General features: G+C 44.7%; 2 protein-coding genes across 2 annotated transcripts in view; both read left to right on the top strand.

Moving 5' to 3' along the window:
- Positions 1–17974, top strand: part of LOC307051213 (uncharacterized protein) — a gene marked incomplete at both ends in the record, with an annotated part of 134198 nt that overhangs the window by 4746 nt on the left and 111478 nt on the right. The window contains 4 exons of the mRNA XM_079701545.1: positions 4960–7393; positions 9623–9787; positions 9971–12245; positions 14212–16829. Coding sequence (XP_079557671.1) covers positions 4960–7393; positions 9623–9787; positions 9971–12245; positions 14212–16829 — 7492 coding nt within the window. The remainder of the gene's footprint in view (positions 1–4959; positions 7394–9622; positions 9788–9970; positions 12246–14211; positions 16830–17974) is intronic.
- LOC307051393 (protocadherin gamma-B4) lies at positions 5–2416 on the top strand (the record flags this gene model as incomplete). Its single annotated transcript, XM_079701708.1, has 1 exon — positions 5–2416. One exon carries the CDS (start codon positions 5–7, stop codon positions 2414–2416), a length of 2412 nt encoding a protein of 803 aa, XP_079557834.1.

Raw genomic sequence — 17974 nt, 5'->3', positions numbered from 1 at the left:
AGGGATGGGGAGCGGAGCTGGGGAGAGGGGCTGGGCTGAGAGGCGGCCAGTGCTCTTTCCGTTCCTGCTGTCTTTGTTCTGCCTGGCGCTCTCTGAGCAGATCCGCTACAGGATTCCCGAGGAGATGCCAGAGGGCTCGGTGGTGGGGAACCTCGCCAAGGACCTGAGACTCAGTGTCCACGAGTTACCGACTCGAAAACTGCGGGTCAGTTCGGAGAAGCCTTACTTCACTGTGAGCTCAGAGAGCGGGGAGTTACTTGTTAGCAGCAGGCTAGACCGGGAGCAGATATGCGGGAAGAAGCCAGCTTGTACTCTAGAATTTGAGGCTGTTGCTGAAAATCCATTGAACTTTTATCACGTGAATGTGGAGATCGAGGATGTTAATGACCACACACCAAAATTCACGCAAAATTCCTTTGAGCTACAAATAAGTGAGTCCACAAAGCCTGGGGCACGATTTATTTTAGGATCTGCCCATGATGCAGATATTGGTACCAACTCACTACAGAATTACCAGCTCAGTCCTGATGGTCATTTCTCACTTGTGATTAAAGAGAAATTAGATGGCAGTAAATACCCTGAGCTGGTACTGAAGACACCTTTAGACAGGGAAGAGCAGACGTCCTACCACTTGACCTTGATGGCCTTGGATTTCGGGGATCCACCCCTAAGCAGTACTGCACAGATACAAGTCCTAGTGACTGATTCCAACGATAATCCTCCAGTATTCAGCCAAGAACTATACAGGGTGGAGCTTCCAGAAAACGTGCTCCCAGGCACTACTGTGCTTCGAGTGATGGCCACCGACCAAGATGAGGGTGTCAATGCCGAGATCACCTTCTCTTTCACTGAAGCAGGCCTGATTACCCAGTTTGACCTGAATTCTAATACTGGGGAAATTACTATTCTAAATGCGTTAGATTTTGAGGAAGTCAAAGAATATTCCATAGTTTTGGAAGCAAAGGATGGTGGAGGAATGATTGCCCACTGTACCGTGGAGATAGAAGTCCTAGACATAAATGACAATGTCCCAGAAGTGATATTCCAGTCTCTACCAGATCTTATTATGGAGGACACCAAGCTGGGAACACACATTGCTTTGCTCAAAATCCGTGATAAGGATTCCGGACACAATGGAGAAGTTATTTGTAAATTAGAAGGCGATGTTCCATTTAAAATACTCAATACTTCAAGAAACACGTATAAATTAGTGACAGATGGAATTCTAGACCGCGAGCAGACCCCTGAGTATAACATCACCATCACAGCCACTGACAGAGGCAAGCCGCCCCTCTCCTCCAGCTCAAGCATCACCCTGCACATCGGTGATGTAAACGACAACATGCCAGTTTTCGAACGGGCTTCCTACGTGGTCCACGTAGCAGAGAACAACCCTCCTGGCACCTCCATCACTCAAGTCCGCGCGCTGGATCCTGACCTGGGACTCAACGGCCACGTCTCCTACTCCATCCTGGCCAGCGACCTGGAGCCGCGCGCGCTGTCGTCCTACGTGTCCGTGAGCGCGCAGAGCGGCGTGGTGTTCGCGCAGCGCGCCTTCGACCACGAGCAGCTGCGCGCCTTCGAGCTGACGCTGCAGGCCCGCGACCACGGCTCGCCCGCGCTCAGCGCCAACGTGAGCCTGCGCGTGCTGGTGGGCGACCGCAACGACAACGCGCCCAGGGTGCTGTACCCGGCGCTGGGGCCCGACGGCTCGGCGCTCTTCGACACGGTGCCGCGCGCCGCGCAGCCCGGCTACCTGGTCACCAAGGTGGTGGCGGTGGACGCCGACTCTGGACACAACGCCTGGCTGTCCTACCACGTGCTGCAGGCCAGCGAGCCCGGACTGTTCAGCGTGGGGCTGCGCACGGGCGAGGTGCGCACGGCGCGGGCCCTGGGCGACAGGGACGCGGCCCGCCAGCGCCTGCTGGTTGCTGTGCGCGATGGGGGACAGCCGCCCCTCTCGGCCACCGCCACGCTGCTCCTAGTTTTCGCGGACAGCCTGCAGGAGGCGCTGCCGGACCTCAGTGACCACTCTGAGCCCACTGACCCCCAAGCTGAGCTGCAGTTTTACCTGGTGGTGGCCTTGGCCTTGATCTCGGTGCTCTTCCTCCTGGCAGTGATTCTGGCGGTCGCCCTACACCTTCGGCGCTCCTCCAGCCCCGCTGCCTGGGGCTGCTTTCAGCCTGGTGTCTGTGTCAAGTCTGGACCCGTGGTTCCCCCAAACTACAGTGAAGGAACTTTACCTTATTCCTACAATCTGTGCGTTGCCCATACTGGAAAGACAGAGTTTAATTTTCTAAAATGTAATGAGCAGTTGAGTTCAGGACAAGACATACTTTGTGGTGATTCATCTGGGATCTTATTTCCACTTTTTAATTCCAGTGAGTCAACCTCCCATCAGGTGAGTTTCCTGTAAGTATAGCCTGCTTCTTATGGTCTTGACAGTTTTCCATACTCACAAGAAAATACAGGCGTATCTCTGTTTTATTTCATTTTGCTTTATTCGCTTAGCAGTTACTGAGTCTTTGTTTTTTGGTTGTTGTTGTTGTTTTGCACGTTGAAGGTTTGTGGCAAGCCTGGGTCAAGCAACTCTATTGACACCATTTGTCAAACAGCATTTGCTTACTTCATGTCTTTGTGTCACAATTTGTGTCACAATATTTTAAATCTTAAAATATTTCAAACTTTGTCATTATAGTTGTCATGGTGATCTATAATCAGTGATCTTTGATATTACTATTGCAAAAAGATTATGTTTGACTCACTGAAGGCTCCAATGATGGTTAACATATTTTAGCAACGAAGTATTTTAAATTAAGGCATGTACATTTTTTAAGGTATAATGCTATTGCACACTTAAAACATAAATTTTATATGCACTGGGAAACCAAAAAATTTCCGTGACCCGCTTTATTGTGCTATTCCCTTTATTGTAGTGGTCTGGAACCAAACTCAAAATATTACCAATGTGTGCCTATATACAATTTTTCGATCCAAACATTGTCTTAAGAGTGTAGTAGCCAGTCAAAAAGCTGTCATACCATTCTTCAAGGGAGGTTGAATTCAGAGCAATTATGTGTCTTTTAGTGGTGTCTTACCAGGCTCAGATTTACAAAGCAGTGAAGTTGTGGTTTTATCTACAAGGGAAACATTAGGCAATGTTATAGGGTCTCCCGTAAAACTGAGATTTTTCCCTAAATTTTTCTTCCACAGCTTAATATATTGTGATTTTTTTCAGCTTGGACATACTGTAAATGTAAATGTAGGCAGTCATATAAATAAACCTTTAAAGAAAAAATATAAGCTAAAATTAGGTATTTTTCTTAATTGATTTAACTATTATGGTTTCCATACTAATCTGATATTTTGTTTCCTATATTTACTTCTCTTTTGTTTCAAAAACTCCTTGAATAACGTCTCTTAACCTGTATTTTTATGTAGATGGACCTACTGTAATTGTATTCATTGTACTGTGTGTGTGTGTGTGTGTGTGTGTAAAACCATTTTATTTATCAGTAGATTCACTATGTTCACCAGAAGATAAAAGCATGTTCTCCTTACTTGCAGCATAGGTTTTTCAGGATTAATCTGTACTGATGCTCATTCTATAGGCTTCCTCTATCAAAGAAAACACAATGTTTTGGCCTCTGTTATTTCTCTCACACACACTTCTCCTATGTAATTTTTGAAATGTCTGTTTTTTTGCAGACCTAAACTAATATAGCTAGAGGTCTTCTAGTCATTCTACTATCTCTAGGAGAAAAATAGCATGTTGAATTCTTCAAATTTTAGACAAGACTGACAGTCTCATGTGCATACAAGTACATACACAAGATGATAATACATTGTATCGGGCCTTTGCTAGATTTCCCTTAGCAACTGCTTCAGTTAATGGCCACTGTACAAACTGCTGAAGAAAAGAGACATTTATTCTTGCACTGGCACTTTTTGACTCCTTAGTGATAATTTTGTGGTTCTTTTGATCAAAGTGCTAGTTAAGGTAAAATTACCTTTAGATTATATGTATACCTTTAAAAGTTAACTAAGTCGGCTTTAAAATGTAATCATCTCTCATTGGCAGAAGAATAGGATGGAAATTTGCTTTTCATTGTATATTCATTTGTATCTTTCAAGTATTTTCTATTCAAATAGAAAATATATAAAATTTAACTGTTTAAAACACATATCCCTGTAAAACATCACAATATTAATTTGGAAACATTATTAATGTGTAATTAAAATGCCATTTTAAAAAGAATATTAAAAGGCAACAACTCTACAGGAAGCTTACTATAAATATTAATTGTTTTAAACCAAATAAAACAACTTCTGGGTCAGTCATCTCCAATAGGTGTATTTTAGTCTAAAAATGAATTAATTTCCAGTGATAACTGTAGTTCTTATTTGATAATAGATATTGAAGATATTAACAATAAAGCTTAGAGCATAATAAGAAATAAAATTTTATTTTTAAAAGAGTAAATAAAAAGAAGAGTAAATATATTCCAGAAATTTGAGTAATTTAATATGACACTAACCCCAAAATCTGATCAATAATACTTTGTAAGACTTTAACCCTACTTCATCCCACACTTCTTGGCAATTACTTTTAAAATATGAATTCAGAGATAAGTTATTCCAAACTACAAAAAGCAAGTAGTAATTTTTTCCTAAGTAATCTAGCATGCAATATAACAAATCTAAGTGAGTGCAGTAACTGCCTAGGACTCTAAGCGCCGCTGTTCACCTACTTGGAGATAAATGTAACCAAAAACCATCCGGATACTCTGGGCTCCCACCTCACAAAGACCCGCAGATCTCACAAACCAACTGCAGGACTGCAGCAAAATTCCGCCCCTAACTTTGGGAAACTCCAGCTTTCCATAAGATGATCTGCAAAGCAGCATCAAGGTAAAGAAGACATATATGCCCAGTGAAGATTCTGAGTGGATTCCTTAGTGAAAGAACAATGGCCACTCCAAAGAATTACCGAGGACGCGGCGATCTGGTACTGCTGTGCGCGTTCCTGGGCACGCTGGGAGAGATCGGGAGAGGACAGATCCACTACTCCGTGCCTGAAGAGAGCGACAAAGGATACTTCGTGGGGAACATCTCCAAGGACCTGGGGCTGGAGTCACAAGAGCTGGCGCAGCACGGAGTCCACATCGTCTCCAGAGGTAGGATGCAGCTCTTTGCTTTGAACCCGGGAAGCGGCAGCTTAGTCACCGCTGGCAGGATAGACCGGGAGGAGCTCTGCGCTCAGAGCGCGCGGTGTCTTGTAAATATTAACATCCTGGTTGAGGATAAAGGGAAACTTTGGGGAATAGAAATAGAAATTACTGATATCAACGATAATAATCCGAAATTCCAGGTCGACAATCTGGAAGTAAAAATTAACGAAATTGCTTTGCCCGGAACGCGTTATCCACTCCCAGACGCTGTTGACCCCGATGTGGGCTTGAATTCCCTGCAGAGCTATCAGCTCAGCCCCAATCACCACTTCTCCCTGGACGTGCAAACTGGAGACGACGGAACTATAAGCCCAGAGCTGGTGCTGGAGCGCGCCCTGGACCGCGAGGAGGAGGCTGCTCACCATCTGGTCCTCGTCGCCTCCGATGGAGGCGAACCGCGTCGCTCCAGCACAGTGCACATCCGAGTGACAGTGTTGGATACAAACGACAATGCCCCGGTTTTTACTCAACCGATTTACCGAGTGAAAGTCCCAGAGAACGTGCCCCCGGGCACCCGGCTGCTTACTGTAAGCGCTAGCGACCCAGATGAGGGAACCAACGGAGAAGTGGCTTATAAATTCTGGAAAATTAGTGAAAAACAATCTCCGTTATTCCAGCTTAATGAAAATACTGGCGAAATATCAACAGCAAAGAGTTTAGATTATGAAGAATGTGCATTTTATGACATGGAAATACAGGCTGAAGATGTGGGGGCACTTCTGGGACGGACCAAAGTACTCATTTCAGTGGAAGATGTCAATGACAATAGACCCGAAGTGACCATTACATCTTTGTTTAGCCCAGTCTTGGAAAATACTCTTCCTGGGACAGTAATTGCCTTCTTGAATGTGCATGACCGAGACTCTGGGAAGAATGGTCAAGTTGTCTGTTACACACGTGATAACTTACCTTTTCAATTAGAAAAATCAATAGATAATTATTATAGATTGGTGATATGGGAATATTTGGACCGAGAAAAGATCTCTATGTATAATATAACAGTGATGGCCTCAGATCTAGGAACCCCACCTCTATCTACTGAAATTCATATTGCCCTGCACGTGGCAGACACCAACGACAATCTACCCATTTTCCCTCATGCCTCCTACTCAGCCTATATCCCGGAGAACAACCCCAGAGGTGCCTCCATCTTCTCTGTGACGGCCCATGACCCTGACAGTGGCAACAATGCCCAGGTCACTTACTCTCTGACCAAAGACACCATCATGGCGATGCCTCTCTCGTCTTATGTCTCCATCAACTCTGACACTGGCGTCCTATATGCGCTGTGCTCCTTTGACTATGAGCAGATCCAAGACTTGCAGCTAGTGGTGACAGCCAGTGACAGTGGGGACCCTCCACTCAGCAGCAACGTGTCACTGAGCCTGTTCATCCTGGACCAGAACGACAATGTGCCAGAGATCCTGTACCCCATGCTTCCCACCGATGGCTCCACGGGTGTGGAGCTGGCACCCCGCTCTGCAGAGCCCGGCTACCTGGTGACCAAGGTGGTGGCTGTGGACAGAGACTCAGGCCAGAATGCCTGGCTGTCCTACCGCCTGCTCAAGGCCAGCGAGCCGGGACTCTTCTCGGTGGGGCTGCACACGGGCGAGGTGCGCACAGCGAGGGCCCTGCTGGACAGAGATGCGCTCAAGCAGAGCCTGGTGGTGGCAGTCCAGGACCATGGCCAGCCCCCTCTCTCTGCCACCGTCACACTCACTGTGGCAGTGGCCAGCAGCATCCCAGAAGTCCTTGCCGACCTGGGTAGCATCAGGACCCCCACCAACTCTGATGATTCAGACCTCACACTATACTTGGTGGTGGCAGTGGCCGTTGTTTCCTGCATCTTCCTCGCCTTTGTCATTGTGCTGCTGGCTCTCAGACTGTGGCGGTGGCACAAGTCGAGTCTTCTCCAGGCTTCGGGCGTTGGGTTGGCAGGCCTGCCAGCCTCAGGCTTTGTGGGCATGGAGGGAGTACAGGCTTTCCTGAAGACCTATTCCCATGAGGTCTCCCTTACCTCTGATTCACGGGGGAGTCACGTGATCTTTCCCCAACCCAACTATGCGGACACGCTCATCAGCCAGGAGAGCTGTGAGAAAAATGATACCTTGTTAACATCCAGAGATTTTTATGAATGTAGGGATGAAGCTGCTTCTGTTCAGGTGAGTTCAGTTCTTTGTTTACGTTTATTTCTTAGAGGAATTATATCTTTTATACATTTAAGTTGTGTTTTGAAACATGCATTGTGAAGAAAGTTTTAAAATAATTTTTAAGGTGTACCACAAAGTTTTGGGTTTGTGTTAGTGATACCATAAAATTGAGTTCTAATCAACATAATTGTTTTATCTGCTTTCCAAAGGCTTAGACAAGATTGTGTAAATATGAACTCTTGACCTCTTAAAGCCTTCCATATTTTACCACAATTATCACTTATTCACTTAAGAAATAGTTACCCAATCACATATGGTCAGTTCGTTTTATATACAGGAATATGTGTGTGTGTGTGTGTGTGTGTATACACACATATATATGTATAGATATAAGTTAGAACTTACAAAACATTATTGAGGCTTCTAAACCCTTGTATTAGCTTAGTAAAAGTAAAATACATCTCAGAATTTTTAGGATTCTTAGGATTGCAAAGAATCCTAAGAATTCTTTGCTAAAACTAAAACTAGGTGCTTGAAATTTTCTTCACTTTAAACCTCTTTTCTGAGCCCTGCATCTGGATCACTACCGTTCAAAGCTTTAATACTTCTTATATTTCAAAACAAACATATTTTAAAGGGTGGTGGTAGATGAGACTGGTCCCTAACGCACACACCACTGTTTTTGTGTGTCAGTGGTCACCCAGGACTCATACCAATGGAGACATAGAATCTAAAGCCTAAAATGGCCATTGCCCCCTGCCCCCATCAAATTTGCAATAACATGTCATTTTAAATTGTTGAAAATGACTTTTGTAAAATACAGAAGAACACGTTTCATTAGAATTCCAATTAGCTGTTTTGATTGTACAGCCATGTGAAATGTGCTGTGTTCTCATGGTTAGAGTTCCAGAGTGTTGGTTTTAAGAACAGAAGTTACATTTACACAAATTCTAAACAAGCCAATCAAAAATGATTCAATTAAAAATAATTAAAATTCAATTTAAAATGATTCCGTCTGGACTATATGACTTCCGTATCCCTTGTTATAGCATTTAAATAAAACTAACCTCTGATTTGTCATCAGATGAGAGTGGAAATCACAATGAATTATTTGTTAGTAATTAGAAGGACATTTCCCAGGGATTGTGCTATGTTCCCTCCAATTTTGCATATACAATGGGTAGAAGTTAACTTCATATTTTCTGTAGTGTTTGGGTGTACAGTCACTTGAGGAGACAACTATTTTGTTGACACTTTGCAAATTTAAAAAGTGTGTGGAAAGTTGCCCCAATACTCTTGCTCAAAGCATTCACTAATTGCAAATAATTTTTTAAACAAATGGAGTAAAATTATTAGAACAGGTGTCACTACATTCAGTGAATTTATGTAAATACATTTACCATGAGCTCAATTCCTCCAATTCTGAAGCCATTACTTTAGTATAACATAAGTACATAGATAAGGAGCTAATGCATTCTATTAGAATATCCATTTGTGACTTTGTATTGAAGGATAGACTAACATTTCAATACATTTTAAGGATGAATTTATGTGTGATACTGGGTATGACATAAGCCAGTTAATTTTGAGATATGAAGTAGGAGGTACAGTAAATAATATCCTGGCTACATCATAGGGACAGTTTTTTTGAATGAATACTTCTTGAGATAGAAGAGTAAAAAGAAATTATTTTGTAAAGAGAGTGTTGAGATTATCAGAAGGAGATGTTTCAGGATTGGTACAAAATTACACAATTTTACAAAATAGTTTTAAACAATATTGATTTCTCTAATATATGTGATATGAAATAGCATTGAGTATGTAGAAATGTTGGAGGTAAACACAGGAATCAGTGAAAGAAGCTTAAAAAATTGTTATATATCATGGCTAATAAACAGAAATGATTCGTGAAATTAGCAGACAAGAAACTCTCTGAGGGCAAGACCTGTGTCTTATTCTTTGTTATATGGCCACTGACAAGGACAGTACTTAGCACAAAGCAAAAGTTCAATGTATGTTTGTAAAATGGTGAAATAAATGGACCAATATATGTAAGTTTGTATACAGGCCCAACATGATATTTCTAATAATTTGGAAACAAGAGAAAAGATACCTTAAGGAAGTCTTGATAATTTAAGGTATTAAATATATTAACATAAAAATATGGCTTCTTAAATTAAGCACACGGTTATAATTATTTTAGCTGTTTTAACTTAAGCAGCGGGGGCTGCAGTTTCCTAGTGCGGACTCCGGGCGCCGCTGTTGGCCAAAGTGGAGAGCTTGGTGCTGGCGACCTCCTCGCGCAGACGCAGCGCACTTTCCCATCTCAGACTCGCTAGCCTTTCCACCGCTTCCTCCTCTGGAGAAGAAGAAACCCTGCCTGACCCCCCACGCCGGAATAAAGCTGTTCGGAGCTCCGGACAACTGCAGCACAGAGATTGTTTGTAATCCGGCATCTCCAAGCCGGTGAGCAAGCTGAGGGGAGCAAGAGGGATGGGGAGCGGAGCTGGGGAGAGGGGCTGGGCTGAGAGGCGGCCAGTGCTCTTTCCGTTCCTGCTGTCTTTGTTCTGCCTGGCGCTCTCTGAGCAGATCCGCTACAGGATTCCCGAGGAGATGCCAGAGGGCTCGGTGGTGGGGAACCTCGCCAAGGACCTGAGACTCAGTGTCCACGAGTTACCGACTCGAAAACTGCGGGTCAGTTCGGAGAAGCCTTACTTCACTGTGAGCTCAGAGAGCGGGGAGTTACTTGTTAGCAGCAGGCTAGACCGGGAGCAGATATGCGGGAAGAAGCCAGCTTGTACTCTAGAATTTGAGGCTGTTGCTGAAAATCCATTGAACTTTTATCACGTGAATGTGGAGATCGAGGATATTAATGACCACACACCAAAATTCACGCAAAATTCCTCTGAGCTGCAAATAAGTGAGTCTACACTGCCAGGCACGCGATTTATATTAGAAGTCGCGGAAGATGCAGATATTGGCTTGAACTCTCTGCAGACTTATAAACTCTCTCTTAGCCCTAGTTTCTCGTTGATAAATAAGGAGAAACAAGATGGTAGTAAATACCCAGAACTGGTATTGGAGAAACCCTTAGATCGGGAACAACAGGGCTATCATCGTTTAGTCTTGACAGCCTCAGACCGTGGAGATCCACCCCTAAACGGCACTACTGAGCTCCGGATCCAGGTCACTGATGCCAATGATAACCCCCCGGTATTTAGCCAGGACGTATATCGAGTCAGCCTTGGAGAAAACGTGCCCCCAGGCACCACTGTGTTGCAGGTGTCAGCCACCGACCAGGACGAGGGCGTCAACTCAGAAATCACTTATTCCTTCTATAGGACCGGGCAAGTCTTCGGTCTGAATTCAAAGAATGGGGAAATTACAACTCTAAACACACTGGATTTTGAAGAAATCAAGGAATATTCTATCGTGGTGGAAGGGAGGGATGGCGGAGGACTGGTTGCACAATGTACAGTTGAAATTAACATTCAAGATGAAAATGACAACAGGCCAGATGTTACGTTCCATTCCTTAGTCGAAATGATTCTGGAAAACGCAGTGCCGGGAACGCTAATTGCTTTGATCAAAATACATGACAGAGATTCCGGGGAGAATGGGGAGGTTAATTGCCGATTAGAGGGTGAAGTACCTTTTCAGATAATCGCTTCGTCCAAAAATTCATACAAGCTGGTAACAGACGGGACCCTGGACCGAGAACAGACACCGGAGTACAATGTCACCATCACAGCCACTGACAAGGGCAAGCCGCCCCTCTCCACCAGCACAAGTGTCACCTTGCATATTACTGACGTCAACGACAACGCTCCTGTTTTCCACCAGGCCTCCTACGTGGTCCACGTGGCCGAGAACAACTCGCCTGGAGCCTCCATCGCCCAAGTTAGCGCTTCAGATCCAGACTTGGGGCCCAACGGCCACGTCTCCTACTCCATCCTGGCCAGCGACCTGGAGCCGCGCGCGCTGTCGTCCTACGTGTCCGTGAGCGCGCAGAGCGGCGTGGTGTTCGCGCAGCGCGCCTTCGACCACGAGCAGCTGCGCGCCTTCGAGCTGACGCTGCAGGCCCGCGACCACGGCTCGCCCGCGCTCAGCGCCAACGTGAGCCTGCGCGTGCTGGTGGGCGACCGCAACGACAACGCGCCCCGGGTGCTGTACCCGGCGCTGGGGCCCGACGGCTCGGCGCTCTTCGACACGGTGCCGCGCGCCGCGCAGCCCGGCTACCTGGTCACCAAGGTGGTGGCGGTGGACGCCGACTCTGGACACAACGCCTGGCTGTCCTACCACGTGCTGCAGGCCAGCGAGCCCGGACTGTTCAGCGTGGGGCTGCGCACGGGCGAGGTGCGCACGGCGCGGGCCCTGGGCGACAGGGACGCGGCCCGCCAGCGCCTGCTGGTTGCTGTGCGCGATGGGGGACAGCCGCCCCTCTCGGCCACCGCCACGCTGCTCCTAGTTTTCGCGGACAGCCTGCAGGAGGCGCTGCCGGACCTCAGTGACCACTCTGAGCCCACTGACCCCCAAGCTGAGCTGCAGTTTTACCTGGTGGTGGCCTTGGCCTTGATCTCGGTGCTCTTCCTCCTGGCAGTGATTCTGGCGGTCGCCCTACACCTTCGGCGCTCCTCCAGCCCCGCTGCCTGGGGCTGCTTTCAGCCTGGTGTCTGTGTCAAGTCTGGACCCGTGGTTCCCCCAAACTACAGTGAAGGAACTTTACCTTATTCCTACAATCTGTGCGTTGCCCATACTGGAAAGACAGAGTTTAATTTTCTAAAATGTAATGAGCAGTTGAGTTCAGGACAAGACATACTTTGTGGTGATTCGTCTGGGACCTTATTTCCACTTTGTAATTCCAGTAAGTCAACTTCCCATCCTGACACTCTAACGGCGGTGAGTTCCATTTAAGTGTCTACTCCTTTTCATCATCTTCACAATTTTGTTTATTCATATGAAAATATATTATATTTTTAATCTAGTGAGTTGTCTTAGGAATATTATAGCTCATCAGAAACCTGTATATCCAATCATCATGGGGAATGGTGATTTGGGTAAGCATGTGACGTTAAATAGAGTTATGTTACTCAGTTCGGATTTACAAAGAAGAGAGAGTATGCTCTTTGCTTTGCTGCAAAAGTCTTTTACCGATTTCTTATCTTTTTTCTAAGCTAATGAAATTTACCCATTGATTTTTCTCATTCTTTATTTAACATATTTTAATGTTTATTGTATATAAGTAAACATCAAATTTAAAGTAGGCAATCAATTCATTCTTTAAAGCAAAAAGTGTACTACTAGGTATCTTCTTTCGCTGATTTCATTGGTACAGTTTCCATCCCTTTCTTATGTTTATTCCTCATGTCTAGTTCCTTAAATCTACCTATTTATGAGTCTTTGAAATCCTTAAAATTTTAAGAAAAAATACTGTGTAATGTGTGTGTGTGTAGAGAACGACTCAGTGAATTCATCAGAAAGTCGAAGTCATTATCTAAGTTCCTTCAAGTTTTCTTGAATACAAAATTCTCTTCTTTATAGTTAACAGGAGGAGATACTTGGTAAAAGGAAAGGAAATGTTGTTGCCTCCATAACGTGATCTCATTCCCAACCTATATTTTTTGAAGAAGAAAGGGGGGAAGGTCACTGGATTTGTTTTATTACTTGGAGCCCTAAACATTAGTGACTGGAGGTTTTCTCATCCTTCTTCTAACTGTAGGAGCGAAGGAGAATTCTGAATTTTCCATTTTAAAGGCAAAACCTACTAATTTCAAGCACATACAAAGATGCGGTTACATAAGTATCAGTCTTTTTGCTAGGAACTGCTTCAGTAAATAGTTTCTTTACAAATTGCTGAAAGGAATTTCTTATTGTGGTACTTACTTTTTACTTTTTGTGGTAATAATTCATTCTACATCTTGTGTTCTTTCCCCCAAATTATTACATAAGTTTAGATGACCCTTATAATAGGAGGCTTATAATTAGGTTAAAATTGCATAATTTGTTGATGGAAGAATTGAAATGGAAACTTACTTTTCAATGTATGTTCATCTGAATCTTCCAGATGCCATAGGCTGTGCATGCACTGTGAATTCACACGGAAAACTAAATACTAAAAACATTGTGATAGCATAAAAGTTTAACAATCATAGCTATGTAAAATTAAAAAACCCAATCCATTTAAAGTTTAGCAATATTAGGTGATAAAATCTAGTACCATTGCCTAATTAAATTTTTGTAAAGATAATCTCAAGGAGACCTTACTCCAGGAATTTCACTATGAAAATGAATTAGCCTTATAAAATAGCTTCAAGATGAATAATCCATATATTCATTCAATATGATTATGTACTATACATATATAAGCATACATATAAAATTAAGAAAAATATGAATGTATTTCCAAAGAGGATTGCACATTCTAATTACTTCAGAAATTAAATAATGACCTATAGAAAGTATTTGAAACATTATAAAAAAGGAAATTTGAATAATTTACATATCTAGAGAGAGAGAACAAAATCCTAGCAAAAATAAGAGTTAAGTTTGTTTGATACCAAAGTGACATTTAATAGAATTTCATTCCACTTCATTTCCAACTAAAATATCCACAAATGGTAATTGCATTTGAAATATGAGTGAACTACACAATTAGAGAAATCTAAAATCATTATCGTTAGAGAGTAGTGTTTTCTTTTTCAGTCATTTATAACAGAAGTATTGCATATCTCAATACTTGAGTGGGTGGGTGTAGTAACGGCTTAGGACTCTGAGCGCCGCTGTTCACCAACTCTAAGAAAAGCTCAATCAGCGCTCCGTCTGGATATTAGGATCTGCAACTACACAAAGCCGCTCGGATCCCACAAACCGACTCCGGGGCTGCAACATAACTCAGCCTCTTAGCCTGGGGCACTACGGGTTTCTCCTGAGGAAAAAGATCACCATAATCTGCAGGAGGAAAACAAAACCTAAGGAATCAGCGTTCACAGAAATTATTCTGAAAAAAATCTTTAGTGAAGCAACAATGGCCGCTCCAATGAATCGCCTGCACCACAGAAGACTGGTCCTGTTGTGCCTTTTCCTGGGGAGGCTGTGGGAGACCGGGGCTAGCCAGATCCGCTACTTGGTACCTGAAGAGACAGAAGAAGGCTATATCGTGGGGAATATCTCCAAGGACCTGGGGCTGGAGCTCCGTGAGCTGGCGGAGCGGGGAGTCCGCATCGTCTCCAGAGGTAGGACGCAGCTCTTTGCTCTGAACCCGCGAAGCGGCAGCTTGGTTACCGCGGGCAGGATAGACCGGGAGGAGCTCTGCGCTCAGAGCGCGCGGTGTCTGGTGAACTTTAAAGTCTTGGTTGAAGACAGGGTGCAGCTTCACGGAATAGAAATAGAAGTAACTGATATCAACGATAATAATCCGAAATTCCAGGTCGACAATCTGGAAGTAAAAATTAACGAAATTGCTTTGCCCGGAACGCGTTATCCACTCCCAGACGCTGTTGACCCCGATGTGGGCTTGAATTCCCTGCAGAGCTATCAGCTCAGCCCCAATCACCACTTCTCCCTGGACGTGCAAACTGGAGACGACGGAACTATAAGCCCAGAGCTGGTGCTGGAGCGCGCCCTGGACCGCGAGGAGGAGGCTGCTCACCATCTGGTCCTCGTCGCCTCCGATGGAGGCGAACCGCGTCGCTCCAGCACAGTGCACATCCGAGTGACAGTGTTGGATACAAACGACAATGCCCCGGTTTTTGCTCAACCGATTTACCGAGTGAAAGTCCCAGAGAACGTGCCCCCGGGCACCCGGCTGCTTACTGTAAGCGCTAGCGACCCGGATGAGGGAACCAACGGAGAAGTGGCCTATAAATTCTGGAAAATTAGTGAAAAACAATCTCTGTTATTCCAGCTTAATGAAAATACTGGCGAAATATCAACAGCAAAGAGTTTAGATTATGAAGAATGTGCATTTTATGACATGGAAATACAGGCTGAAGATGTGGGGGCATTTCTGGGACGGACCAAAGTACTCATTTCAGTGGAAGATGTCAATGACAATAGACCCGAAGTGACCATTACATCTTTATTTAGTCCAGTGAGGGAAGATGCTCCACAAGGAACAGTAATCGTTCTTTTCAATGTACATGACCGAGACTCTGGGAAGAATGGCCAAGTTGTTTGTTCCATCAAGGAAATTCTACCTTTTCAATTAGAAAAGTCAGTAGAAGATTATTATAGATTGTTGACAGTCCGAAATCTTGACCGAGAAAAAACCTCTGAATATAACATCACAGTGACCGCAACAGATAGAGGAACACCATCCCTGTCCACGGAAATTCACATCACCCTGCATGTGGTCGACGTCAACGACAATCCACCCTCCTTCTCTCAAACCTCCTATTCAGTCTATCTCCCTGAGAACAACCTTAGAGGCACCTCCATCTTCTCGGTGACAGCCCACGACCCCGACAGCAATGAGAACGCTCAGGTTGTTTACTCCTTAGCCGAAGACACCATCCAAGGGGCACCTCTCTCCTCCTATGTCTCCATCAACTCCAACACTGGTGTCCTATACGCGCTGCACTCCTTCGACTACGAGCAATTTCGCGATCTTCAAATGCAAGTGAGGGCAAGCGACAGCGGGGACCCACCTCTCAGCAGCAACGTGTCACTGAGCTTGTTCGTGCTGGACCAGAACGACAATGTGCCAGAAATCCTCTATCCCATGCTTCCCACCGATGGCTCCACGGGTGTGGAGCTGGCACCCCGCTCTGCAGAGCCCGGCTACCTGGTGACCAAGGTGGTGGCTGTGGACAGAGACTCAGGCCAGAACGCCTGGCTGTCCTACCGCCTGCTCAAGGCCAGCGAGCCAGGTCTCTTCACGGTGGGGCTGCACACGGGCGAGGTGCGCACAGCGAGGGCCCTGCTGGACAGAGACGCGCTTAAGCAGAGCCTGGTGGTGGCGGTCCAGGACCACGGCCAGCCCCCTCTCTCTGCCACCGTCACACTCACCGTGGCCGTGGCTGACAGCATCCCCGACGTCCTCGCTGAACTAGGCAGCCTTGAGTCTCCCACCAGCCCTGACGACTCAGGCCTCACTCTCTACCTGGTGGTGGCGGTGGCTGCGGTCTCCTGCATCTTCCTCGCCTTTGTCATTGTGCTGCTGGCGCTCAGGCTGAGGCGCTGGCACACGTCGCATCTGCTCCAGGCTTCAGGAGGCGGGTTAGTGGGTGTGCCCACGTCTCACTTTGTGGGCGTGGACGGGGTGCGGGCTTTCCTGCAGGCCTATTCCCACGAGGTCTCGCTCACCGCGGACTCGCGGGGGAGTCACGTGATCTTCCCGCAGCCCAACTACGTGGACACGCTCATCAGCCAGGAGAGCTGTGAGAAAAGCGAGCCTTTGTGCGCTTCAGATGATTCCAGGTTTCCTATAGAAGACACCCCTTTGGTTCCAGTGAGTTCAATTTTTCCTTTACTTTAAAAAACAAATTGGTTTCTATTTAAGTGTTTGCACTTTAGGATAAGTTGATATTAACATATTTCTCACCATACGTTTAAATTTTCACTGGGCCTAATTTTTGCTCTAATATCTATAGGAGGCATTTATTGGTTACATCGTTGATATAATTTTTGCTTTCTCATAATGATTAACCTAAGGTCAGTGGAAACCTTCCTCTTGGGACTGCTCTCATTATCAGGCATTGGGCATGGCTCTTTGGGTGAGGTTGCTTCAGTGGTTACCACGGTTCACTACTAATTCTTAGGACTGGTTTCCATTCCTGAAATTTGTCACTATTGTTATCTCCAATGGCCCCATTGTGAAATTCTTACTCTAAAAACATTTCTGCAGCTGATATTATTTTTGTAAGGGTAAATTAATAAGAAATGCATTCTTCTTGTAAAAACAACTGAAAGCCCAGACTCAGTACTTCTTTTCTGTTTCTGTGACAGGACAACACCCCTTAGAGGTGACGTGTTTCCGTTCACATGTTTGTAGAGGTTGTTTGCATTTAAAGATCATTTCGGAGGATAATTCAAACTTCAAATATCATCCATTTCCAAATCCTAGAAAAGGATGCTTTATTCTTTTAATAGTGAAAATTTTTAACATCATTTATTCTCATCCTCAGAGCTGTTGATTTCCTAACACTATAATATCAAATTATTAATAATTTGAAACCTCCTATAGTTTATGCTTGCTGAAGAGGGGTTTCTTAGACTGGACCCTGTGAGAAGACAAAATATAGGAAATAAAAATTATTCTTCAACTGTTTTTTATGGCTCAATCCTCCAACTTTTGAGGCTAGAAATAAATCTGGTTATGGGAGATGATTTAGGAAAATATTCTCAGGAACTGCTATGGAGATTCTAAGAATATCTTACTGGCTTTTAGACATAAGGAAAAGAATAATGTATTATGTAATGCGATTTTAAACACAATGTTATTTCAAGTAATAAATGACACTGTAGGAGACTTTGAAAATCAGCTTTGAAATTGACTCAAAGTTCTATACTGAACATGCTGAATATGAGGGCTAACATGTCTGGAAATCCATTATGACATACAGACATTATAATTATTTCAAATACTCTATTCCT

The sequence above is a fragment of the Hyperoodon ampullatus genome (genome assembly GCF_949752795.1).
Source record: "Hyperoodon ampullatus genome assembly, chromosome: 4".
NCBI lineage: Eukaryota > Metazoa > Chordata > Mammalia > Artiodactyla > Ziphiidae > Hyperoodon > Hyperoodon ampullatus.
The sequence above is the reverse complement of the archived record's forward strand: the minus strand, read 5'-3'. Positions and strand labels throughout refer to the sequence as shown.